This window comes from Rhinolophus ferrumequinum, chromosome 22 (genome assembly GCF_004115265.2).
Source record: "Rhinolophus ferrumequinum isolate MPI-CBG mRhiFer1 chromosome 22, mRhiFer1_v1.p, whole genome shotgun sequence".
In the NCBI taxonomy this organism is placed as follows: domain Eukaryota; kingdom Metazoa; phylum Chordata; class Mammalia; order Chiroptera; family Rhinolophidae; genus Rhinolophus; species Rhinolophus ferrumequinum.
In genome coordinates, this window is record NC_046305.1 from 9,587,731 (window position 1) to 9,613,761 (window position 26,031).

The window sequence follows — 26,031 nt, forward strand, 5'->3', positions numbered from 1 at the left end:
GTGGTAACGTGGGTACCATCTTGCAGGATGCTCTGGTCACAGAGAAGGTCACACATGACCCTGGGCTAAAAGCTGTCCCTGGGGGTATAAGTGCTCAGGCTCTTCCATTCTCTCTCCAGGAAAGCCAAGGAGGTCCCCACAGCCCTAGGACAGCCCCTGACAAAGACACACAGGTGCTGTGGGGACAGAAGGGGCCCCGAGGGGATGTAGGCTGAGCGCTGAGCCTGCTATTCAGGCCAAGGTCGTATAGACCCATCCTACTCCCTCTCCTTCCTGCCGTGGAACTCTGCTCATTCATCACAACTCAGTGCCAGGGTCACCGCAAAGGCTTCCTGGAAACTCAGTCTCATTGAGAGACTGTTTGCTGTTGCTGTGATCTTTTCAGGATTCGATGCATACCTCTGTCCTAGCCCTTACCGCTCTATAACTACAGTGGTGAATTTATCGGGCTAACATGAATCACACAAACATATTACGCAAACGCAAATCCAGTACCTGCTTGGCATCCTTCTCTGCACTTGGCTCTGGGGACATGAAGTCCAGTAAGTTATGTACTGTTTAATTCTGCCACTTCACGCAGCCCCTGGGGTCTGAAAGGATACGACACTGACATTGTTTAACATAGGTCTCACTTGTATAATTTTCCACGTCTGTCAGGGAGCCAGGTAGGAAACAGATAAAAAGCCACCCATAAAAGCCGCCTAGCTTCCTGGGCAGCAAAGAGCCCGTGTCCACAGACAGCTATGGCTTCCCTATATTCCTGGCTCCATGGAAAAAGTGAACTGACCTGACAGATGTCACTGAGGAATGGGAGTCTGAAAAACTGAACTTTCTTCTCTTCTTCAGGTTGTTTGTTTATAGTTTTGGTTATGAGGTGGAGAAAGAGGTGAGAAGACCCATGAAATATTTCGCGACTCAGAGACTGCCCCTAATCTCACTGTGTCTCTGGGTGAACATGTGTGCTATCCCTCTGGACATGTGAGTCCTCTGGGCCCTGTTAAAATGTCATTCCTGCCACCTTCTGCTTTCCTCCCTGTGAAAGCCTGGGGATATTGAACCCCATAGAAGCGAAAGCTTGAACCCAAGATAGTAAGACAAATTCCTCTTCTCATTAGGGAATGAGTTGGCATGAGTCTAAGGCACCTCTTGGGTGAGAGAAGATGGGCCCATAAGGGGACAGACACAATTTCTGCTCATTGAGGCTCTGCTGGTCGCAGCTCTTGCTTATGTGGGGCTGACTAGAAGCCAGGGTTTCGTGTGAAGAGATGCTTTTACATGTAACAACTCCTTGTAATTGCCATCTGTTACCATTGGTCAACGGGGAAAGGAAGGCACAGGCGTGGAACTTGCTCAAGTCATAAGCTAGTAAGTAGCAGAGTCAGGATTTGAACTCGGGCAGTCTGGCTCTGGCGACAGTAGTGACTTCTGTCAGAGAGTCACAGACAGTGACTCATAAGTGTTACTTGTCAGGGGTGGGTGAGGCTAGAGATACTTGTCTTGGACACTCAGCCTGCTGGGGGTGGCATAAGCTCTGTGAGTGTGTGTGTGTGTGTGTGTGTGTGTGTGCTGGTGGAGGCGGCAGGGGCCACAACTTCCCGCTTCCTGGAGAAGACGGGGACAGGTACTCGGGGATCTTGATGACTATCATCCATTCAGATGGGAGAAAGACTGTGACTGAGTGAATGCAGCGCCTGCATTCTCTAGTCCCTCAGGGTAACACGGATAGATATCAATCCAACAGCCTGTGAAAACCAAAGGTGAATGAAGACAGACATCGAATTCCCTGCTCGCCGCAGAAGTTGCTGCACTGAACTGATGTACCTGACTCATCCCGCCAAAACCAGGTTAATGTATTTCAAACCGGCTAAGCAGGCGGTGCTGAGTGCCCCCTGCCCCCCACCTCAAGGATGGCATTTAGATCTTAGGGATGGGTTAACAGACAGCTGCAGCCTGGGGCTCTGGTTTCCTTCTGCTTGAAGAGAGCAGGGGTGTCCAGAGGGAGCGGCTGCCGGCTCTCCCTCTCCCCTCAGCCCTCCCCTGCCCCTCCTGAGACCCACAGCAAGTTCCCGCTCCCCGGCCCTACCTGTGGCCGCACTTTCTTGGCAGCAGTTGCCATTGCACTGGTCCCGCAGCACTGACACCTCTCTCTCCAGCATCTCCACCCGGCTCAGCAGCTCCTGCAGCACCTGGGCTGAGCCGGCACACGGGCAGGCCTTCTTGGGGAGGTTGATCCTGTGGGTGAAGGTGACCTGGGTCTCCGGGTCGGAAGTCTGGCCCAGGTACTCTGCCGGCGCCTCGTCTCCTGCACTCACCTCCTGCTCAGCCGAGGCCTCCAGCCCCGAGGAGCAGAGGCTGTCCAGGGGCACGTTGATGTTGTACACGTGACTGAAGACCACGGGCGGCTCTTTGTCGGACGTGTTGTAGTTGGCGATGCTGGGGACGCCTCCCTCCTCCTCCACTGCCTGTCTCTCCACGCTTTCCGTGGGCACCTCCAGCTGACACTCCGAGGGCTGGAGCATGGAGCCCAGAAGGATCAGGTTGACGCCTATGAGCATGTTCTTCAGGACCACTGTTTCCCCGTCCGCCCCCATCCTCTCAGCACGGCTCTGGGTTCACGACGAGCCTGCAGCACGCAGCGTGGAGTGGAGGGATCTGCAAGAGACAGCAGGAGCAAGACGACCTCTGAGACCTGCACCTGGGCATCTCACGCTGCACACACGGTCCTGCAAAGCCAAAGAGCAGGCAGCTGGAGGTTTTCAAAGGGGAGGTTGGGAAGGGATGGTGACTACCAGGGTCCTAAAAGCCCGGGGCTTCGTCCCCTACATGGATGGATCCCTGAAATGGAAGCCTGCTTCTGCAGAAGGATGTTTTGATTTCCAGAAGACTTATCTAGAATGCATGAGTCTGGCCCCCTTGGTCGGCAAGTGGTTCCAGCAAAGAGGGCCTGCGAGCATGGGCCCCGGGGGCCCAGTGGAGAGGCTATTCCTCCCAGAGCTCAGAGCTTCCTCTCCCTTTTGGGTGAGAATTAGGACGAAGGGCATTGTGGAGGCTTAGCCACACCCTCGTCTTTCCCCAGATATTTATCATGAAGGAGCCCTGCCAGCCACTTCAAAGTAACTTATCAACCCCTCTAAGCTCATCTCTTTGATACAAGTTGACTTTAGGATAACCAACCAGGCAGGTAATATAGTGCCAGGTAATTGTGGTTGTTAATAATCCTTGGGTCCATTTGTGATGATGTGGGACTGTTTGTGCTGAACTTTCTTTTAATCTTCTCACTAGTGTCGTCCCAGTGCTTAGTGATCACAGGGGCCCTTTCTTCCGAGGTCCTGTTTAAATTGCTAAAATAATAAATTAGCTCCTCTGCTGGTTACCGAGTCACCAAGAACCCCAGAGAACAATACATTTACTGTAATGCAAATCAGTTTTAAATTATGTTTCTTTTTCATTCCCTATGTAAAACAGAAAAGAGGCTTAACAAACTTTATGTCTAAGGCAGCCTTAGAGCTACTAAGAAGATGAAGGACTAAGGGAGGGGGTGTGAGTGACAATGAGTCTGAGGAGAAGGCAACAAATGAAGCTAACGTGTGCTGTGTAGAGACTGCTCTGTGCGGCTCACATGTGACCTTACGCGACCCTCAGAAAACCCTACGATGGAGCGTTATGATTATTCCCATCTCACAATGGAGCAAATTCTGCCTAGAGAGGTTACAATTTCAGTACAAACATAAGATCCGGACTGTGGAGTCAGACTGCCTTGGTTCCAACCCAGCTCTTTTGTGTTGTTTTCTAGCTGTGAGTAGATCATCTGGGCCTCAGTTTCTCCATCTGTAAGGTGGGTATAATAATAGTACCTACCTTACAGAATTGTAGTGATGATTGAGTTATTTTCTGTATACTACTTAACTCGTACCTGGCATTCACTAAAATAAATATGGTTTCTGGACCAGAATGATGGTTCTGGTTCTTCCCTTATCCAGATCAGAGATGGCCTTGTAACCACTGTTAGGACTTTAGCTTTGACTGGAAGTATGGTCACTGTTCTCAAATACATCCACATAGCAAGTATTTATTATGATCTAGTCCTTCTCCTCGAGAAACTCTCAGTCTCATGGAGGAGAGGCAACCATGTATATAATGACATTGCAACGTGATCATTACAGGGACTAACAAGTACACAAAATGCTCTGGAGGGCTACAGGTGATCCAAGCAGCTGTGCCTGGAACAGTGAGGAAAACTACTCAGAGCGGGTGGGGTGGTCATCAGTGCCGCTGGTCGAGGGTTTCTGGCCTATCTTGTCCATGACTATATTTTTGGTAGGACTATCTTGTCCATGACTATATTTTTGGGCCTCCTGTTGGTTAGGTGAGGCCATGCCACTAGGACTGGCTAATGAGTTGTGAGAAAAAGTGATATGTGTCAATTCTGGGCTGGGGCATTAATCCCCGAGGGGAGACCCTCCAGAGCTTTCTCCCTCCCAGAGTGACTGGCAATGTTCAGGTTGGTGGCTGCTTTCTCAGTCTGGGTCCCTGACTACAACAAACAGAGCGCCCGTGAGGATTCATAGCAGATGTGTAGTACCCGAGAGAGATATGAGCCTTGGGTTTCCCAAAGCACAGATGTTGGTGCTGTTTTTGCCCACAGCATAAACTAGTCTGTGAGGAGATACGTCATACGAAACTGGATTTTAATAGATCACTCTTTAGGTTGAGAAGACAGAAGTTCATTATACACAACAGAAATTGCATTTGCCAAAACTCTGATTTGTGCAAGCACATGGCATGTTCAGTGAATGCAAGTATTAGAAGGGCTGTGAAATGCTAAGGAATTGGACTTGTATATGGCAAAAGGTCCAAGGCAGGGACTTTCTACCCAGTGGAGGAATCTATGGGGAAACAGAGTTTTGGCTCCATGTAAAGAATAGCTTTTGTAACAGTCAGAGCTGTTGGGCTGTCATGACAGGTTGTGAGTCCCTGGTCACTGGAGGGGTTCAGGCATAAGCTGAAAGACTACTTGATAAGAATGCTGAAGATGGGCTGTCGAGCATCACGTAAGAGACTGGACTACAATGAACGCTAAGGACTTTCCTGTTACTTTGGGGCTTCAATCTACCCACTAGAGACTGTGTTCGTTTCCTGGGGTGGCCAGACCAACCCACCACGGACCGGGTAGCTCAAAACTGCACAAGAAGGTCCAAATCAAGACGTCCTCAACGTTAGATGCTTCCGAATGCTCTGAGGGAAAATCTATTCCATGCCTCCTGCCCAGCGTCTGGGGGTGGCCGGCAACGCTTGGCATTCCTTGGCTTGCAGATGCCTCACTCCAGTCTTCCTCTCTGGATCACATGACCTTCTCCCTGTGTCTCTGTGTCTTCACGTGGCCATCTTCTTTCAAGGACATCAGTCACTTTAGATCACGGGCCCATCACTCAGGATGACCTCACCGTAACTAATTGCATCTGTAATGGCCTTATTTCCAAACAAGGTCACATTCGTAGGTACTGGGGGTGAGAACTTCAACGTTATCTTCTTCGTGGGACATGATTCGATCCATAACAAATACCAACAGCTAACTGGGCATTTACCAGGCACCAAGCTAAGCATTTTCCTTCTATTATTTCATTCGTTCCTGACAACAACCCCGTAGGAGACGGAGGAGTGATATTTAGTAACGGGTCTGGCCCAGGCAACAACCAATCAGAAGAGGCATCGATTACTCAGATTGGCTGTAAACAACCAACAGGGCTCTGTGGTGATTTCGCTATGATGGTAGGTCCTCTTTTATTTTCCATTATTTGAGATGAGGAAAATGAGCTCTAGGAAAGGCCAAGGAATTTGACCAGCGCTGCACAGCTAATGAGCAGAGCAGCCAAGACGGAACCCAGATCTTGCTGACCATAGTCTACCCCTCACGGCTATGTCTCAGCCAGCTTTAATTAGGGTCCACAGACCATGCTCATGAAAAGACTTACAAATGGACACTTTTTTCTCCTAGGATCAGATTTAGGACTTCCTGACAGCGACGACTTTCAGCGTAGTGTTTTCCCACCTATCCAGGCTACTACCCCAGATATCACTTCCGTCTCTCCTGGAGGGAGGGCTTGTCTCCACTGCGTCCCAAAGAATCAAGAGCAATTCTAAACCGGGAAACTTTGTTCCTAGAGGAGCCGGGAGACATTTTTTACATTTGCCCTTTGGCAGGACAATTCCCCACTGAGACAGCGGTTATAGAAAGCCAGGGGGGCACCAGTTCCCTGTGACATCATTTACTTCTCAGAGTTCCCTCTGGTGAGTCCCCACCACGTTCAGTCACAGCCGTTGTTAACCACAGCACAGACCTCTCTGCTTTTCTCTTGTGTGTCTGCTTCCAGGGGCAGGCGGGGAGAGAGGGTGGGATGGGTGGCACAAGGGCCTTCATTTTTCTCTCTTCATCTGAAGCCTGCTGAAGGGGCAATAAAACTAACATTTATTTAATGCTTGCTTAATAACGGTGCCCTTAGTTTTGCTAAGCTCGTGTCACGTAATAATTATTTCAAAGCGGCCTTTCTTCCTTGTGTCCCTGAAAGTTTTCCTTTCTTGCTTCTTTCTCTGTATCCCATTCCTCTATATCTCTAGGAATGCTGACTGTTCCCCAGGTCTCTTTCTGTGGCACTTTTCAGCAATGCTGGTGGGCAGATTTTCACAACTTCCTCCGAGGAAGGCCTGGTCTAATCCTTGGCATATCCAGGTGCTGTATTTGATACCTCTGTCTCCTTTAGATGGGCCCTACATGCTCTGAGACCCAAGGTCTGGCTTTGGTGTGAGGTGGTGGCTGCATCTCTAAGCTAGATACAAAAATCTGTCACCAAAAGCAACTTAGGAAGCTGGAGGGGACCAGCAGAGCCTTCTCCCCTTCCTTCACTATCTTCCTATCTCTCAGATGCGTCCTCTGATTAGAGCTAGTAAGACTCCAACACTAGAAGCAAACTGGGCCAGTCAAAGAGACGAAGCGGTGGTGGGAGAGGGGAGAGAAAAGCAGAGAAAACGGAGGGAAAAAACCATGGCAGTATGCCCGGCTGGCCAGGGGATCAGACAAGAGTTCTATAGGTAGAGTGAGACAATATAAACCTGAGGAACAGATAATAGACCCCCGATGCAATGATACACTAACCGTGGTGAACAAGACAGATCGTTATTGACCCCACGCATGACAGTGCCAGAGAGTTGCAGTCATTCGATAGATTGATACTCAGGAAATCCATGAGGTGCCACTGATTCATTGCCGCCCCTCCTGCTTCCTTATCAGTATAATTACCGTGGCCGGCACCAGAGGGGTCTCCGGGTAATTTGTAAGAGATACGAGGATGGCAGGATGGTCTTCCAGCCAAGTTGGTACCAAGTTACTGAAGTACAGTCTCCTGGCCCCTCCTGTCCCGGGAGGCCTGGAGCTTGGCTAAAGCTCTTGCCCCCTGCTAAGCTTGTTCTTAAAATGGCTTTCCTTTCTCTTACCGACCTCCCCTGGCCCTGCCCCGTGGCCTCGCCTGACTTTATTTCCTCACATTGAAGAGCTTTGTTACTGTTATAGAAAAATATTCTGCAGGCCCTCACCTTTACACAGACTGGAGGAGAAGGGAGAGGAGAACTAGCCGCAAGAAGGTGGGGTGTGGGATGGGAGGGAGGTCTGGGAGGGGACGAAGAGGAAGAGAATAGGCCAGAAGTCACTCACACGGAAGCTGTACCTTTGTATTTTTTTTTTTCTCTTAGAGTCAGAGAGGGGATAGAAGAGATGAACATGGGCAGAGAGACCTCAGGGACAAAAAGGGAGAGAAAAAAACGAATGTGTAGGTCGTGGGGCTGGTTGGGAGAGGCGATCTCTTGTAGGGGGAGTATGAGCATCCAGTGCTCTATTTGGATTTCTAGCATCTGCCAACTTTAGTCCCCACTCTGTCCCTAGGGATGATTTATAAACCAGAACTATATCTGTGAAAAAATGATTCTGGCTTTTTTTTTTTTTAGTTAGAAATAGTTTAAAAATAGTTCCCTTCCCTGCCGTTGGGATACTCTGTCACGGGGAGGAAGAGAGTAATTATGAAAGACGAGGTGTAATGTGATTACGGCCGGCCCCATTGTGTCAGTGGAGGCAGCGCCAGGACTGCTGGGAGGACGCGGAGCCTGCTCTCTCCATCAACGGAGACTTTATTGGGCCTGTCAGATTTCTGAGAAGAACCTGAGGGCAGAAAACTCCCTGCAGACAGGACTGCATGGCTGGCCCAGAGCTGTCAGAAGGCCGTGGAACAGAGCAGTGTGGGAGGATATGCGAAGCCAGGCTTGGGCGTCGCCTCGCATCAGGTCTGGCTGCCCAAGGCTCCTGAACTGCGTGCACCTTGATGAGCCCCCAGTGGGAATCTTCAGGATGGGTTTTTGGTGCAGAACCGGAAGGAGCACAATCATGTTTCGGTACAAGTGGTCAGCCCAGTTTGTTCGTGGCTTTGTGTCAGTGTGGACTGGAGAAGTCACAGTGGCTGGGATGTGGGATCCGGCCTCTGGTCCTGTCCTCTGGCTCTGTCCTGTACGGTCTGTGAGAACACTAAATGACTCGACCTCTCAGAGCAATTCCTTCTTCGTCCGAAAATTAGGGTGTTGGAGCTCAAGCAAGGGACTAATACCAAGGGAGTAATGAAGTCTCGCGATTGGAAGTGAGTGTGAGGTCATCCAAGGGTGTATTCCCATTTTACAACACAACTAGGAAGGTTGGGCAAATTTCACCCCGGGAGGAACCTATTTCCTTTTGGGCAGCTGATAGTCTGCCTTCCAGTTTTCCTCCATGACTTTTGGTTAATAGAGAGCCCACGTAGGTGAGAATTTATCCAATTTTTACAGACCCCAGAGAATTCTTAACGTCTGGAGAGCATTTGAAGACATACATATAAGTATATACATTAAATATGTCCCTATTTAACACTTACAATGGTTGATGGGACTATTCCTATTTTATAAATGATGCTTAAAGTATGGGAATGATTTGCCCAATTGAGCTTCAGCTAAATCCTGAATCCTTTTTCCAGACTCTCAGTTCAGTTACAGACGCCACAGCCTCTCTCCATCAGTGGTTTCTGTCCTTTGGAAGTGGGCAGCATATAAATAATTAATTCCTAATTAGTGTCAACTATTTTGGCCAAAAATTCTTCCAACAGCCTGACCTTTTGCTACCATTAATATTTGTTTTCCGTCTGTGCTCCTTGAGCTGGGAGAACAGCGTGTCAGCCTTTGCTGTTCAATTATTCTTCTTGAAGAGTCATCATATTACTTTTCATCTTTATCTTCTTTACATTTAATAAAACTGCAAAGCAAATTCCCTTGCAAGAAAGATTGCCAGTAATACTGTAGCCCAGACCGACGATTTCTATCACCTGCCCGAGATGCTCTTTAGAACAGATGGAGAAATTGGTTCAGAATAGAAAAAGTGGTCTTTGCCCTCATGGGCCTTATAATCTAGTTGAGAAGACTAAACTCCTACACATAAAATGGAAAGAGAAAGCAAGGCAGTCCATTTTTATTATTAAACTGAAAAATCACTCGTTTTGAGTTTAATAGGAACTCCTAACAGTGAACAGAAGTAAGTGTGGGAGAAGTAACGGAAGAAGGCCTCCTAAAGAGGTAGGGACCCAGTCCAGATGGAGGGGTGTTGCCAGAAAGGTGGATAGAGTTATGGGGAGCAGGTGGGAAGAGGGAGCAAGGGGCAAAGCATAAGCAGAGTTCACTGGAGCCCCAAGGTCAAACGCAGGGAAGTGCTCTGCCTCTGAAAGGACCATCTTCAGGCTTCGCAAAAGTTTAAACTCCATTAAAACTAGACTATGACTATAACCTACATGCCCTGTGTGTGCCTATGAGAAAAGGAGCTGATCCTGTATGAGCAATGCTTCTAGGGCTTGATGTCCATGGGCCAGTGGGTCCAGGACACCAACGTGGGGCCGCGGCAATTTATAAACGTGGCCTCAGAACATCTAATTAATTATCATTGTAAATGTAGACATTGTTTGTTTGATTTCTAGGGCCTTTAGAAACTAACGAATCTTAGGAATAGTCACCTTTAAAAATCATACCCACCCACAGGCAGAATACCAGATACTTCATCTGCTCTAAAAATACCTAATGACAGACTCAAATATCAAATTCATGCTGCTTTCAATTATGACATAACTATATTGGAGTTGTTCCTTCCAGGAGGAACAGAATAATTGCTTTTATATTGGATATGCATTAATTTCTTCAGATGACTTGTATGTTGGAGGTGACAGCTTATGAAAGTTCAATTCTAAAGGTGTAAAGGAGTTTTTTTCTTCATTGTGTAAATTGTCTCTTAGAGCAAAAAATAGCACCACCCTGACCCAAAGACTTTACACAGGTGAATTATATTTTCTAGTGTATGAAATAACGTAATTACTTTCTAAGTGAAATGTGAGGGAGCGCTGAGAGTCCTGGTGGATAGAGCACAACTTGCTTAATTCAGTTCGGTTACACACCGACTGCAGGCCAGGAGCTGGGCTCGGTTTCATTGAGATGTCAGGGCTGTGCTAGAGAAACCTCAGCTAACCCTCCAGGCAACCAGGAGGAGGGCATTGGAGAATAAACAGCCGACCGTGGTGAGCATCCTATCAGAGGTCGAGGGAAATTCTTCTGGAAACCCAGCAGAAGGAAGCATGTGCACTGCAAGACACTCTAGAGAAGCCTTTATGGAAAAGGTGGCCTTTGTGTTGGGTCTCGATGAATTAGAAAGGGTTTGAAAGGAGGTGGCAGGGGAAAAGGCAGTGGGAGTGAGGGACTCCTCACTCAGAGTGACACCCTGCGTGAGGGAGGGCACAGTCCCTGGGGTGGTGACCTAGGGGTGACTGTGTGTGTTCAGGCATGAAAGGTTCGAAGAAAATGTCAGCGACTCTTGACTGGCGTCTTCATGAATGTGCTCTGGGTTCTGTGGGCTTGCCGAGCCATCGGTGTTTCTCAGGTGGCGCAGGACACGATTAAGAAACCCTTTCACACCTGTGGTTGCAATTGGTCCCAAAGATGAATTCCAATCCGAAAAACTCAAAAATTTGTTTTGCTTGTCGTTGATGTTAGTTTGCAGTGATTTAGTCGGTGAGGCCCAGATCAGCCTTCTCCACGACGTTAGAGAGTGACGATTTTCAGGGAACATAATTTCTAAAATTGCCTCTTTTTCCGGCTCTGTTCTGACAAAAGGCATTTCGCTCTCCATTAAGTTACACAGTCTCATCTTTGTTCATGATTGTTGAAAGGGGGCTCCAGTGAAATCCAAATGTTGTTTAAGTGACTGCTAAATTCGGAAGATGTATTGTAAAATATCGGACTTCAATGTTTTCAATTTGAATAAAGACAAAAATTGACCATTTAGCTACAAGCAGCTGCCTTTCTGACGAATGAAGAATACAGGCGACAGGGAGGAGGCTCTGAGTATAGCCGCTTGCTGAGGCATTGGTGAGCCAAGCATATTTGGAGGATTCCCAAAGTCCACGTGCGATTTGCATAGGGTACAAAGAAGCCCATGAAAGGAAGCAAAATGTCTCTGATGGGCTGGGATTGATCCCCGAAATAACCTGTGCGTGGTGTCCTGGTCTCCCCGACGGACCTTCTCCTTCCTCCCCCAGGCTTCCTGTGTGCTGCTCCGGGCCTGGCTCCCTCTCTCTGCACACACACTTCTGCAGCTCTCCCATCTGCCCCCCGCCCCAGCCCAGACCCTCTGTCTACCCTTCTCCTTCCTGATCTCTCTTGAGCTTTCCAGCAGGAGAGCTGCAGCTCCAGCTCGCAGGAGAGGGGGGTCCTGGCTTCCTCTCTGGGAGGGCCACGGGTCTGGCTGTGTCCCTCAGGGGGAGGGCATTGCTTCTCTCAAGGTGACCTTCTGTGCATGACTGACTCTCTTTCTCGGTTCTGGTAACCTCTCTGCCAAGTTTCCTTTGGGGTATAACCTCATTTCTTTTGGGGTATAAGGATGGTAACAGCTCAGCTGCTACTCACCCTGGCGGTCCGGGTCCGGAGTGCTCACCGATGGACAGCAGTGCTCATCCCTGCAGGAACCATCAGGGACCTGGCTTCCTGGAAAGAGCTGTTTACCCAGGCATTTCTCCTGTCCCCACCTGTCCTCTGTGCCTCATTCCCTCAGCAGTCAAATGCTAAAGTAATACAAGATCCAGTATTGGCAATAAATTAACGCCTTCTGGAAACCTATTTGGGAACAGGTAGGCCTTGCACCATAAATAACAGTGACATTTTCATTTTAACAACAGCCTTCAACTAACCTAACAGTGGACATGGTTCAGTGTGGTTTCATGCCGTAGCAGAGAATAAGATTCATTGCCTGTGAAAAGATTCAGCATTTTTTTTTCTCACATTGATCTTTCTACCTTTCCCCTTTTGAAAAACACTAACAGGAGCCAGAGTAACAGAACTCCTGGCATGTGCAGAGCTCATTGTAGCATTCAAGATGCTTTCATAGACATCGTCTCAGGTGATCCTTCTACACATTTTTTAAAGTATGTAAAGTGGGTATATTGTCCCTGTTTACAGATGAGTAAACTGAGGCTCCTTGGTGCCAAACACAAGCCATAAAAATTCAGCCTTCTACCTTCTCCACTCTTTGGCCATCTATAGGTGCTCTAACGAGAAGCTGGCTGGGGTGAGAATAAAGGGGTTCACCACCCTTGAGTCTCAGCTTCAGGGCTGAAAGTGGGGTGGGGTCTGGCAGCCAAGGTCAGAGGAGAGTGAGTGGAGCAACCCAAGCTGGCCAGCAGAGGGTCCCTTTCTCTGTTTCTCTCTGTGGGTTTATCTCTCAAGCCTCTTAGAAGAGTTGGAGGAAGACACCTTGAGGCGCTCAGGTTCCTCTAGCAACCACTCAAAACCGAGTCCTTTCTTTGGAGTTTGTAAGAGGAAAACCTATTCCTTTGATCCTAGTTTGTTATCACACAGGATTCCCGCAGGGAACTCATAAAAGTCTTCTTCCCCCTGCTGAGCCAGACACCAGCCTGATTCACTGAATGGGAAGCCCCAAGCGGGGGCCAAACTGCTTCTGAGAAGTTTTCATGCCTTCTCCCTCAGGGGCTGTGTTGGAAGATAATTATGAGGGAGGCAGTAACATGCCTTCTACTGCTGTTCTGCAATATTATACCTTCATTAGTCTAGACCCACAAATGTATCTAGAACGATTCAAATTTTTGATCTACAAGTGGGGTCCGCAGTATTAAATCAACTATGAATACTTATTACCTTTCTCTCAAATCACAAGCTCTCTGGGCTTTTCCTAGATGACTGAAAATGTGGGACTGCTGGTCCCCCCACCACCTTCAGCGAAGCTGGTCAGACACAACCGCACAGCCTGGTGAGGTCTGCTTATTGCGATAAGCAGGCAGGGTTGCACCACGAAGCAAGGAAAGTCTTTCTTTGACAGACACATACATCATCTAGGCACATGCCAGGCACCCTGCTAAGGTCTTTATATATTAACTCATTTAATCTTACAGCAACCATACAAGCTACTATGCTCATCCCCATTTTACAGATGAGGAAATTGAGGCACAGAGAGTTAGTTAGGTGACTCGTCTAAAATCACAAAGCCGTGAAGTGATGACACTAAGATTCAAACGTAAGCAGCCTGGCTCCAGTCTTTTTGAATGTCAAGGGATGTGTCCAGTGGGTTGGGAAGCCTTCCTGTGAGAAGGAATTTGTGACACTTTTCTCCCTCCCTGAGCTCAAGCAGAACTGGTTGTTACACTTATCACAGTAGTTATGCACAGAGTTGTTCCCACCCCCACCCCCCACGTGTCCCCCTGAGGGAGGGTCCCTAGAGGGCAGCTCTGTGATCCAGTTAACCTTTGTCCCAGCATGGAGCACAGATCCTGAAGTCTAGTAGGTTCTCAATCTCTCTAAATACACGCATACATTCATGTGTATATGCGACGTGGTCCCAGCCAGGCTTCTCTCCTCAGGTGGCTGCATAGTCACACAGATTGGTTTTTCCTGCTTCCACAGTTTCTGACATTTTCCTCCCGGAAGTGTTGTCCAGACGAACTGCTGCCAGGAGCGGGTGTGGTACTCAGAGGGGACTGGGGACACGCTGTTCTGCTAGCCATCAGCACCTTTTATTGTTAGGCTAATAATGACCTGCCTGCCCTCTTTCTCTCTCACTGAGAGATTCAGGATCATAGGTCTCCCCCGTCACTTTTCTTTTGATTACTGCTGCTGTCTCATTGTTTCTCATTATTGACCTTGGTACCTGTCAGACCGTTCACACCCCTCAATTGTCTTTGTCTGCCACGCGTCCATCTTCACTGAAAAGCTGGATTCTCTGATTACTCAGGCCCTGTCAGTCTCTGATGGATTTACTTGATTCTTGTCAGAAATGAAGGAGTGATTTGTGGCCTTCTTGCCTTTGGACTTGATAGAGATTGTTGGCTGTGTGCTGGCCATAGATCGTCCCCTCCAGGGACCCCCTCAGAGAGATTGGGGAGAGGGGTCACTTCCTGGTGGGCCGGGCACCTGCCTTGAAGGCACAACATGTCTCTGGGTCTCCTGTCCCTTCCCTTTCCTGGTCTGATGAGCTTGAGCAAGTCAGGTGGCTGTTCTGAGTCTCAGTGTCCCTATCTGTAAAGTGGGAATGACAGAGCAAGAATCAAGTCTATGTGAAAATACTGTATAAACGCTGACGCGGCACGTAACCAGTGGAAAGGTGGCAGCATTGCTAACGTGAAGAATGACGCCGCAGGTGGTGTCCATCGCTGCGTGGCTCAGAGAGGGTCTTCACGGGACAGCTTTCCTCTCCGGTCTTTTCTCAGCCCCAGTGTTTAGAGAGGCACAATCAGTGTTTAGAGAGGCACAACCACTGGATGTTGAGTTGGTAATTGTTGAATTGAGCAGGACGTTGTGCCCCATAGTACTGAGGGCCGTAATTTCATGCAGATGGTCAACAATGTCCAGGGAACGGTCTGCTTTCCAGAGTGGGGTGATTAGAATGTAAAGAGAGCCACAACGATTCCTAAATTATTCCTTGGTCGTTCCTGGGCTGTGTTTGCTCCCTGAAACTGGACTCCCAGAAACCAGAGGGGCACCAGGGGTCGAAGCTATTCACCTGGCTACAGCCGCTGGACACGAGACAAAGGAGACCATCTTCAGGTCCAAGGCCAAGGTGGACGGTCCTGAGCTGGGTAAGACTGAGGTGTGTAATTTGGCCTACGCAGGGTGCAGCCAGGGTCTGAAAGTCACAGAGCTGGATTAAAGCCACTAGGGTCAGAACTAAAAACAGAGGAGACACGTAAAGAGAACCAGGAGGCAAACCCCACATGTCCCAAGGGAAAAGGGAGGGGTGTGCCAAACATTATAAGCCTTGGGAGAATGCCTGCACCCATGGCCTAAAGCTGAACCAATATGTCCATATATTTTTTAAAGGTTTTTTGTTTTTTTCTGATCAGAAAAACAATATTCATTATAAACCAACTAGAACCTACAGAAAGGTTATGTTTTTAATATCCTGACACAGCAAAAATCACCGGTGATTTTGGCGTGGTTTCCCCCCCCCCCCATTTTTTCTCTGGTCATTTACGTAATTGAGAGTGCACAGTATTTGGAACAGATACTTTAAACCCACACATTTCTTGGGTTTGCTGTCTTTGAGGGAGCACCGCCCGGTGGCCCTGCCCCACTCGAGCAGGCCCGGAAGGCAGGTCTAAGGCCCATACAGGTCCACACCAGCTGCCAGGCTGCAGGGTCCCACAGGAAAGGCAGGTGGCAGGCCTGGCCAGGCAGCGGGGGGAGCTGGGCAGATGACAACAAGGGAGCAGCTTCTGTGTTTCCCCGTCCACCACTGCCACCAAGCACACTTCTCTGTCAGTTGGGAGCCTGGGCAAGCGTTGACAGGGTGACTAGCTTTCTCTGTACAGTGCTCCTCATTAACAGGTGTGTAGAATTGAGCTGAACATGTAGCTGTTGTGGGGACCATTCGGTTTCAGTCCTGATCAGAATAATGAATCGAGTCTGTTAGACAGAGCCCTACGGGAGAGAAAGTTCTACTCCCCTCCCGACGCTGAGATTTCTGACCAATCTGAACAGCAGGGTACCTAGGAGGGTGGACGAAGTTTCAGCACAGTGGGAGCGACTGGAGCAGGAGCCAGAGCAGGCACGATGGATGGAGGTGGAAGTCCCAGGTTGCCACGTGCCAGCCTGTACCGGCGAGGCTCCATCAGAGGGCGTTAGAAAAGGCCAGTGGCCAAGTTTGAATGGAAGACATGCTGCTGGCAAAGACGGCAAAGATGCAGGGTGTGCTAAGAAAGAGCTCCAGGTGTTTGAAGGATATATCAATTCAAAGACCCTGGAGGGCGACTCAAACCTGGAGGGCTCTAGGAGTGTTGTAACTACCAGCATCCCTGTGGGTCTGGAGGGGACGGACTCTTGCCCCAAGCACTACAAGGACCTTGGAGCTCAGGCTTGTGGATGCTATTGTGTGCCCATCCAGCCATTGTCTAAGATCTTGAATTAAGTCCACTGTAAGTGGGAGACGAGAGGGCGCCATAGGTGTGGGCTAGGGACTCACATAGGCCTGGAGCTGGGATTGTGGGCAAGGCACACATTTTTTCTGAGCCTCTATTTCTTCGTCTGTGAAAAAGAGGTAATAACGTACGGATCTCCCAGGGCTGTTTGAAGCACATAAGGCAGGGCCTAGCACAAAGTAAGGGCTCGGAAAGTGTGTTAGCCAGACTAGCAATGTTTCCCGAGGTCATCGGTGGGACACTGAGGCGTTTTCATCTAAGTACCCGCAGTAATTCAGGAGCATGGAATAGAACTGGTTGTTATCCAAACCTGTGACATCCATTCCTGAAGCAGGGTCCTGATCAGCTATGAAAAGCCCCTTTGGTGACAATGACCCAACAGAGTACATGGCAGCTGGCAGCAATGGCATGAGTTTGCACCCTTTCTTCCTACACATTGCCCGCTGCCTCTGCACTTGACTTGGCAGACTAGCCTTTTTCTAGCCTCCTCGGGGAACACAGAGCCCTTCTTCCCAGTGCTGGACCCCGGGGCAGTGTGGGCTCAAGCAGCTGTTGCAATGCAGGCTTCCACAGCTGCAATGGTCTTGATCACTGGGTCAGGTCAGGACCACCTCTGTGTGGGGCTCACCCTCTGCCACCTGTAGGGCCAGAGTTCTTCAAACCATGGCTCCCCACCATGCTGTTTTGGGGTCTTAAATCAACACGGAGCCACCTCTGACCGCAGAGAGAGCTGCCTCGGGAGCCTGCTGAGATCACTGAGGCTCAGCTTCCGGAAAGTACAGTGGGGTATTTTCTAATTTAATTATCTGGAGGGAAGAAGTCTTTGGATTTGGGAATTCCCTGAGCTGTCTGGAGAAGAAACGTTCCCGGGCACGCAGAAATGTACTGAAGGAGGAAGCAGACCTCTGTGGATAAAATGAGTACCACGAGGTCTAACGTGCCTTTTAGGGGGATGCTCCCTGCTCCTGGGGTACTCTGTGCACTCCAGGCTGTTTGCCCCTCACCCCTGTCTACCGGGGTCCAGGAGCTACTGGGGGGTTGCAGGTTAACAGGCAGTGCGGGCGCCGTTCTCTCCCACTTGAGTACAATATCAGGAGAGGTTCAAGGCTTCCCTGAGTAACACTTAACGTTAGAGCACTGACCTGACTGACCTCTGAGTCTCCCTAGTCAGATACAATTCTTGCGGCCGTGGTGTTTATCCTGAAACTTTGAGACTCAAGGAAGTTCTGTCTCATATGGATCACTTAGGAAAGGGGTGTTCAAACATTCTTTGCTCTATGGGTAGTAGAAATATTTTTTACTTTGTAACTCAATATGTAATGCATAAATCATATATATATATATATATATATACATAAAATTGAAACCAAATTTCACAAAACAATACTTTTTGAATATATTCTAATCCAGTCTGTTATAGTTTATTCTAATCTCCTTCATTAAGAAAAAATATAGGTTATAACCCACGAAACTGGTTGAGGTCCCTAATATGTCACAAGCCACATTTGAAACCCACTGCTTTAGAGTACTAATGTCCAATAAAAATATAATGCAAGTCACCATGTGAGCCCCATATATAACTTGTAATTTTCTAGTAGCTACAGTAAACACGTAAAAATAAACACGTGGAATTAATCTTAATAATATGTTTTACATAGCTAACATTATTTCAACATGTAATTAATATTAAAAATTATTAATGAGCTATTTTACTTTTTTAATCCTAAATTTTTGAAATTCAATATGTGTTTTATGCTGAAAGCACATCTCAATGTGGACTAGCCACATTTCAATCTCTCAGTCATCTTACGGGGCTGGTGACGCCCCTTTTGGCCTGGGCAGCTTTAGAGGACAGGTCAGGGAAGAAGAATCAAGTGTTTATCAGAGTCTTTACAGATGGGTGAGCTACGGGCAACATTTTTTTTTTTTTTTTTTGAAGCTGCATTTCCCAGCTGCCTCTACTCTAGCACCAAGAAATACATTATAGCAGAATGGAGTTGACATTGGTATCTGGATTTATTATTAGAAATCCTGTCCTTTTTGTAGCTTTGAGGAACAGTTGAGGGGAAGGTAAGGGAAATAGCATTCTGCCTCCTCAGTAAACCTTAAGACCCGTAAGTCAGCTGAATTCAACAAACAATTACTGCGACTTTACTCTGTATCAACAGTAAACCAAGGTCGCAACACCTAAGGGTGTTGGGCGTGAGGATAGAAGCTAATTTGCTTAGAGATTGTCCCCGCTTTGTCCCTCGTGGCCTTTTAAAAACTCTTTCCATACTAGGGCTTGCTTCTTTCTCCCTGCATACCTGCTGCATACCAGCACCCCCTGCCCAGGGTGTAACTCTGGGGGAAGAATGGCTGAGGGAACTGGTGTGAGCGGGGATACTGGTTTTCAAATTCGACTAAGTGTATTATTGTTGGTGACGTCAGCCCTTGCAGCTGACTTTTACATCAGGCTTTGAAATTAAGACTTGCTTACAAATACAGCACCTGATTTAATTTTCTCAGCAATCCTGGAAGTTGAAATTCTCTTCCATGTTATATACCAAGAAACTAATAACCCAGGGAAGTTAAGTAAATTGTTTAAGATCAAACATTTGTTCAAATTAACATATATGTTTTTAAGCACCGATCAGATACAATATTATACGTTGAACAGGTTGCTAGCCCAAGAGCCTGGGGCCCAGGGACAGCAAGTAAGTGGCATGCATGGGATTACTTCTACCTTCCTCCCTCATGACGGACATCGCTAATGGACCATGACACTGTCTCTTGCCATCCTCTCAACATAGCACTTCATGCATCTCTCCAAGGAGGATGGAATCTGCATCGGAACCTACTTTGTAGCCCTGAGTCAGTCATCATTTGGTGGTGAAGAGAGTGGCAGTACTTCACCACAGGTGGTTTGCTGAAACCCCAATGTGTGGGTTGGACAACTCATCCTACCAAGTCACCAAATTTTCATCCAGCTTTGTTTAGAGTTGGCTCTGTTTACAGCCTGAGGAAGAAAAATAACAACGAAAGTTGTGGTAGTCATAGTAATAGTAAAAATGATGAAGAAATTGGTGGGGCAGGTGGCTGAATGGCAACACAGACAACCTTTAGGAATTAACTTCTGAAGGAATTAACAGGGTTCCTGAAGCAAAAATCAGATAAAAGTCTTAGTGAGAACATTTGTTATTTCATATCTCAGGATAGAAGGATCATTCTAGTAGCTGAGATTCTGTCACGTCCAAGAATTTGTTTCCTGTACCGTACACTCCCATCTCTGTGTACTTCCAATGGGTACATGCTCCAAATGATGGAATCAACAGAATTTAGAGCTCACCTTAGACCTTTCCACTTGACAGGTGAGGAAGATCTGATGCTTCTTTCTAGTGGTAGACCTGAAATTAGAATGTGTGTCCCCTGACCCCTGGCTCCAAGCTCTTTCCACTTTACAATCTTCCTTCTCGATACTGCCTCATAATTTCCCTTTATACCCACAGAGGACCATGTTTTTTTTTGTTGTAATCCTTCAAATTTCTTCTCTACTTCCCTTAACTTAGATAAAAGTTATTTATACCTATTGTATAGAGAAGAGGGTCCCGTGAAACATCATTACTTAAAAGGAAATTACTACTGCAAATAACGAGTTCTTTCATATTTTGGAGGGAAAATGCCATTTTCTATGAGGAGAAGGAAAATGTTGTTTTAGCGCCATTTCAAGTATTTTGGAGTCTCTCTGGGGCCCAATTTGGGCACCCCTGTTTTGTGCGTATATATATATATATATATGGACTGGGGAGGTACTGTCCTCGTAACCTGCTTTTTCTCATAAGAGTACCTATTCATGTAACTGAAGGGCCCGGGGAACAGCCTGCATTTTGCAAAATCATGTGCATGACATTCTCAAAACTGCCTTTCATTTGGGGACTGTACCAAATGGACACTTAGGAAGGAATGGATCAACTGGGAGAAAAATCAGAACTTGAATCTTTTCCTTGGAAGTTTTTCACATTCATTCGTTATTTTAAAAAAAAACAAAATGTTTAAGGTTTGTGTCTCAGCTATGTGGAGCTGGAAAACAATAGACATTTTCTGCTATGTTTATTTAACGCGTATTATCAAGTATCTACCATGTGTGGAGAGCACCGTGTTTGCTATGGAGGGTGACATAAAGTAAATGTGAGCTCACAGGCTCTGTTCCACGGAAGCTAAAATTCTAACTGAGGTGGTGACCACAGGCAACATGCCCCCTTCTCCTCTTTCCGTCCTTCCATGGAAGAATGGATTAACATCCACCCAGTGCTTCAGGTCCCAGGAGGTTCCAGAATAAAAATAATTTAATCAGTGTGGGCACTTTTCCTCCCAGGTGGCCAGGAGGGCTTCTGCTGACAGTGACTTTTTCTCTTGTATTGGGGTCAGGCCGCAGAGCAGGAAAGAACTAATGCCTCTTGGCACAATCAGAGAGCAGGAGGTGAAGGCCACAGTGGGGGGTCTTCCGGTTCCTGAAGAGCAGGGTCAAAAGCTGAGGAAAACCAAAGCTTGCCTCTGTGAAAGGTGATTCCTTCATAGGCTACCTAGGAAGGACATCAGCCTCACCCTCACTGGGTGAGGACTCATTCCTCCTGTTTGTGGACCCTAAACGCTCTCTCTGCAGGCTACTGATGGAAGTGAGAACACCAACGCCTTCTGCCAAAGCTTGAGGCACTGCTGCTCCAAGCGGCAAGATGCAAGGAGAAACGTGGGTGAGCCTCCGCTTAGAGAGGGCGGGAGAGGGGGTAGGGCGCCTGACTGGGAGTCTTGATGCAGGGGCTGCATGTCCCGGGCTGTAAGAGGCAATTCTAGAGGATCCCATGCTGTAGAGAACAGACTGGAAGGGGTTGTCTAACTGAACAGCAGTTTCAACACTGGCGCGATGGCAGAGAACTCTGGGGGTGTACACTGCGTCACAGAATGCGTAGTCTGGTGACAGCTCATGGTCAAGGATAGCCCAGAGACACAGGGACCTGGCTGGTACCATTTGCTAGGCACTGAGGGAGAAGGGGCTAGACTATCTGTGGTTATAAGCGGAAACAGGGAGGCATAGAAGACCCTAGGCTTGAGAAAGAGGAAGCCACAACTTCCCCAGGTAGCAGAAGTTATCCCTGAGGATGGAAAATGCGGGCGCCCTGAAACACCTGTGTTACATTTTCCTTTCCCTCCTTTCTTTAGCCTTCCCTTGATATTTTTTTCTTAGTCCCTGCTCTTTTTTCTACTCTCCTTTCTTCCCTCTCTCCTTTCGTGTCCTTTTCTTTCCCTCCTCAGTCGTTCTTTCGGTTCTCTCCTTCTCTCAGCCCTTCCATTATTTTATGACTCATTCCTCTTGATGAGTCCTTGCTGCTATTTTACATTCCATGGTGTTAAATCAAGGGTTTATGGGTCTCCACTCCTCCTATGATTACAACCTAACTGTAGCCCAGACTGCTAGAGTCCCCTCCATAATTGTTCTCCTCTTCTCTCTTGGTGGCAAACACATAATACCATCTGGGGCCATACTGCATCCAAATAAAAGACTACGTTTCCCAGTTTTTCTTGTTAGGAGTGACCAGGTAATCAAGGTTGGGCCAGGGAAATGTAAGAGGGACTCTGTGGGACTCTGGAAAAGTTGTGTACAGGAAGCTGACAGCTGAAAACTGCAGCCTTTTTGCCCTCCCACCTTCCTCCTTCCTGCTGATGGGAGCACAGACACGATAGCTGGAGCACCAGAAGCCATCTTGGACCATGCAGTGAACTTGAGGATGAAAACTACACAATTAGAACAGAGGATGGAAGGTGTCTGGATTGGTGATGGTGCTGTAACTAGCTCTTGACTGGATGTCTCTGGGCCTCTTATTCATGAAGAGAGAAATACATTTCTAGGTTGTGGAAGCCATTTTATTGCCAGTCTCTCTTACTACAACTCGCCTCAGTCCCAAGTGATCCACTACCCTCATCAATAACTGTTTCCCATGCTCCACTATTCCTTCCCGGGTCACTGACTCTTCTGTCTGCACCATCAGGTAGGACGCTGAGGCTTGGAGGGACAGACTGGGCACTCCCATGTTAGGTGGCTCATAATACTCATGGGATTTCCTTGACTCTGTTCTCCATTCCACAAACCCTTCAGAGGCACATGTGGGACTTTGGGGGTTTGGAGCCGTAGCAGCTGAAGGTTTGAGTCCCTTGTACCCACAGCAGAGTCACCGACAGAAGTGTCATATGGGGAAGCAAAGGCTATCTCTCTGAGGCTGTCGGCTGTTCTGGAGCCTGAACAAGGCAACAATTTGTGTGGTGCCTTCAGACACCACGTGTAAGAGAGGGCTTCATCGAGCAGAGTTTCCTGGCTGCGTTGTATGTACATTTACAAAGCAATTTACAGTTCCCTTGGAAACATGAAATACTTTGAGTCTAAATTTAGAGGGTTCATTCTGAGCTGTTGTAATAAGCTCAAAGAATATTCAGAGTGAAGGAACAGAATGAGATGTGCGACAACCCACCTGTCACTCTAAGCACCACGCCTGTCCACCGTCCGTCAGGTCATAGAGAGCAGAGGGGCTCCTGCGGGAGGTCCGTCGCCTTCCCACCTCCCAGTCAAGGGGCAGAGGGGAGGGGAACCACTCTCGGGTCTCTGCTCTCAGAACTCTGGTCCTAGCACTTTGTTTTTTGGTTTACTCTTTTGCTTTCTCAGTTGTGCGAGGCCCCCCAACATTTGCCATCTGTTTTCTGTTAAATTTTCTTGCAAAGTGTCTCAGTGTGTGGTCCCAGAGAACCAGCATGTGAAGCTCTCAGGATGGAGCCAGTTTGAATTTTCAAGCTTCATCCACATGCTGGTTTCCCAGGAAGGTTCTGGCAGCCGGGGAGGTAAGACATCTCCATTTCCAGAGAGCAGGTGTGAGATGAAGCACTGAAAGAGGGGTGAAGACTCCAGATACGCTCTCCCTTTTATGATGACAACATATGGGGTGTAGACTGGCTCTGGGAACACGTTCGTTCCTCGGGCCTGATCATTTATCATCTCTTGCCTGAATTGGAAAGAGAGTCAGCCACCTGATCCGTCACTGCCTCCTGTGTGCCTCCCTCCCAGCCATTCTCCCCACAGCCAGGGAGGTGATCCGGCCCAGGCCGTTCTCCATCCTTTCCTGCCTTGTAGCTGCTCATAGACGTCTCCTGCTGGCGTGCGACACTGTGACCTCAGTACCTTCTGCCCTATGGTTGGCACTTTGCCTATTAATTCAAAAGAAATTCATGGAGTTTCTGAGTAACGCCATCCTATCTCTGCTATAACCTTGAAATGTCTCCCTGACACCTACTCGTACATTCCAAGCTCATGAACTCAGCATTGAAGGTGCTCCATGGTATGACTCGTCAGGGCTCCAACCTCACCTCTTACCACTCTGGGACTCTTGGTTTGTGCTTACACGCATGTTTCTACCTACGCTGGTTCCTACCGTGTTCCAGCATGCAGCGTGGACTTTCTGAATCCTCTAAATTTGCTCCTGCTGTCCCTCTGCCTACAACGCTCTTGACAATTATTCCCTGTTCCCTACTTCCCTACCTTTCTCTCCCCACCAATGCTAACCTTACCTAGCTAACTGCTCCGTAATTTTAAGACTGATTCTCACCCCTTCCAGGAAACTGCCCATCGTCCACCCCGGGTTGGGTAATAATTGTGCCCCTTTTTCACTCCCACAGCTTTCTGTCATTGCACTTTCTACATTGCCTTGTGAACGTATTTTTCTATTTCTGTCTTCTCTGCTAGATTGTGAACTCCTGACGGGCAAGGACTGAGCTTTTAATTCCCACCCACAATACATTTTTATTGAGTATCTTGTGTGTTTTAGGCACCGGGGACACTGCAATGAACAAAAGAGCTCCCAAGGAACTTACACTCTAGTGGTAGAGGAGAGAAAAGAGACACATAAATATAATAAATCAAGTAATGACAAGTGTTATTTAAAAAGTTCAAATAGAGTAAAAAGGAACAGACTGGGAAGTCGTAGGACACCTCTGATGAGAAAATATTTAAGTAGTGACTTTAAGGAAGTGAGGGAACAAGCCAGGCAGATATCTGGAGGAGAAGCATTCTAGTCACAGAGACCAGCACGTGCGAATGCCCAGAGGTAGGTAATGTTTGAGATATTCCAAGAATAGTAAGAAGGCAAGTAAGTAAGAGGAAGAAAGGCATGAGATAAAGTCAGAGAGCTCCTGAGAGCGGCGCTGGTTACGTGGGGCCTTGGAAGCCATGGAAAGAGTGTGGGTTTTTCTCTGAGTAGGATGGGAAACTACTGGAGGGTTATGAGCAGAGAAGTGACATGATGTGACTTATGTGACATTTTTAGGGACGAACTAAGGGGTTTGCTGATAGATTGAATATGATAGGTGAGGGAAAGAAAGGGATGAAGGATGGCACCAGAATGTGTGGTCTGTGCAGATAGAATAATGGCATTGCCATTAACTAGAATGGGAACGACCAGGAGGATCAGGTTTAGAGCACAGCGCCATCCGAGGCTCGGATGGGGATATGTAAAGTTTGAGATAATTATTAGAACTCTAAGAGGTCACACTCAGGAGGAAGTTGGATATGGGAGTCTGAAATTCAAGGAAGAAGTTGGGCTAGAGATATAAACTTGAAAGTGGTCAGTGAAAATTCACAGAAATGGATGGAGTGAGTGTAGGGGGAGAACAGGAGGGTCCCAGGGACTGATCCCCATGGCGCACCAGCATCAGAGATTCAATTGATGGTGAGGAATCAGCATAGATGAATGAGAAGGAGCCCCTACTGAGGTACAAGGAGAACCAAGAGAAAGTGGATTCCTCAATACCGAATGAGGACCGTGTTTCAGGGAGGAGGCAGTATCCAGTTGTGTTAGGAGCTATCAGTCAGTCCAGTAAGAGGAGAACTGACCAGTGACCATGGATTTGGCCATGTGGAGGTCATAAGTGACTTCGGAGCAGAGGAAAATAGCTGATGCAGCATAGGACACTTGGTGGACCGATGTCCTTGAGTAGGCAAGAGGGGATGGCATTCAAATGGGGAGAATTGGTTTTAGATAAGAGCCTGGTCGCTGGAGGGAAGGCAAGTGGGTTGGTAGATGGGAAAGGAGAAGTGGATGGAATTGCTCTTCTGGTTGCTTCCATGTCTCAGAGAAGTAAGAAGCCAGGCTGTTAGCTGAAAATGAAGGAGAGGGCCCATCTCTTATTCATCTCTGTGTCCCCAGCAATTAACATGGCACCTGCCACATGACTGTCACTGATGCATGGTGGATGAATTGAAACTCTATCCAATGACTTGGCATTTTCTGGTTGCCTGGGAAATGTACCATCACTCTAGTTTCGCGCTGTTTATGTGTTCAGAACATTTGCTGGACTTGTGCAACAAGATGGGATACCACAGTAGAAACAAAATGCTTTTCGATTAAAAAGGTGTGTGCATATAAATGCATAAGTATATATATGCACATGCACATATATTACATATACGAGTATATGTTACATATACACGCTT

The 26,031-nt window shown here is 47.7% G+C and overlaps 1 protein-coding gene across 4 annotated transcripts in view; it reads right to left on the reverse strand.

The window, feature by feature from the left end:
• Nucleotides 1-26,031, reverse strand: part of TNR (tenascin R) — a 369,034-nt gene that overhangs the window by 65,720 nt on the left and 277,283 nt on the right. For 3 of the 4 annotated variants that reach the window (XM_033092051.1, XM_033092048.1, XM_033092049.1), the window contains exon 3: nucleotides 2,084-2,652. In XM_033092051.1, the coding sequence (XP_032947942.1) occupies nucleotides 2,084-2,591 (508 nt within the window). In that variant the 5' untranslated portion in view covers nucleotides 2,592-2,652. The remainder of the gene's footprint in view (nucleotides 1-2,083; nucleotides 2,653-26,031) is intronic. The other variant, XM_033092050.1, reaches the window with a different exon arrangement.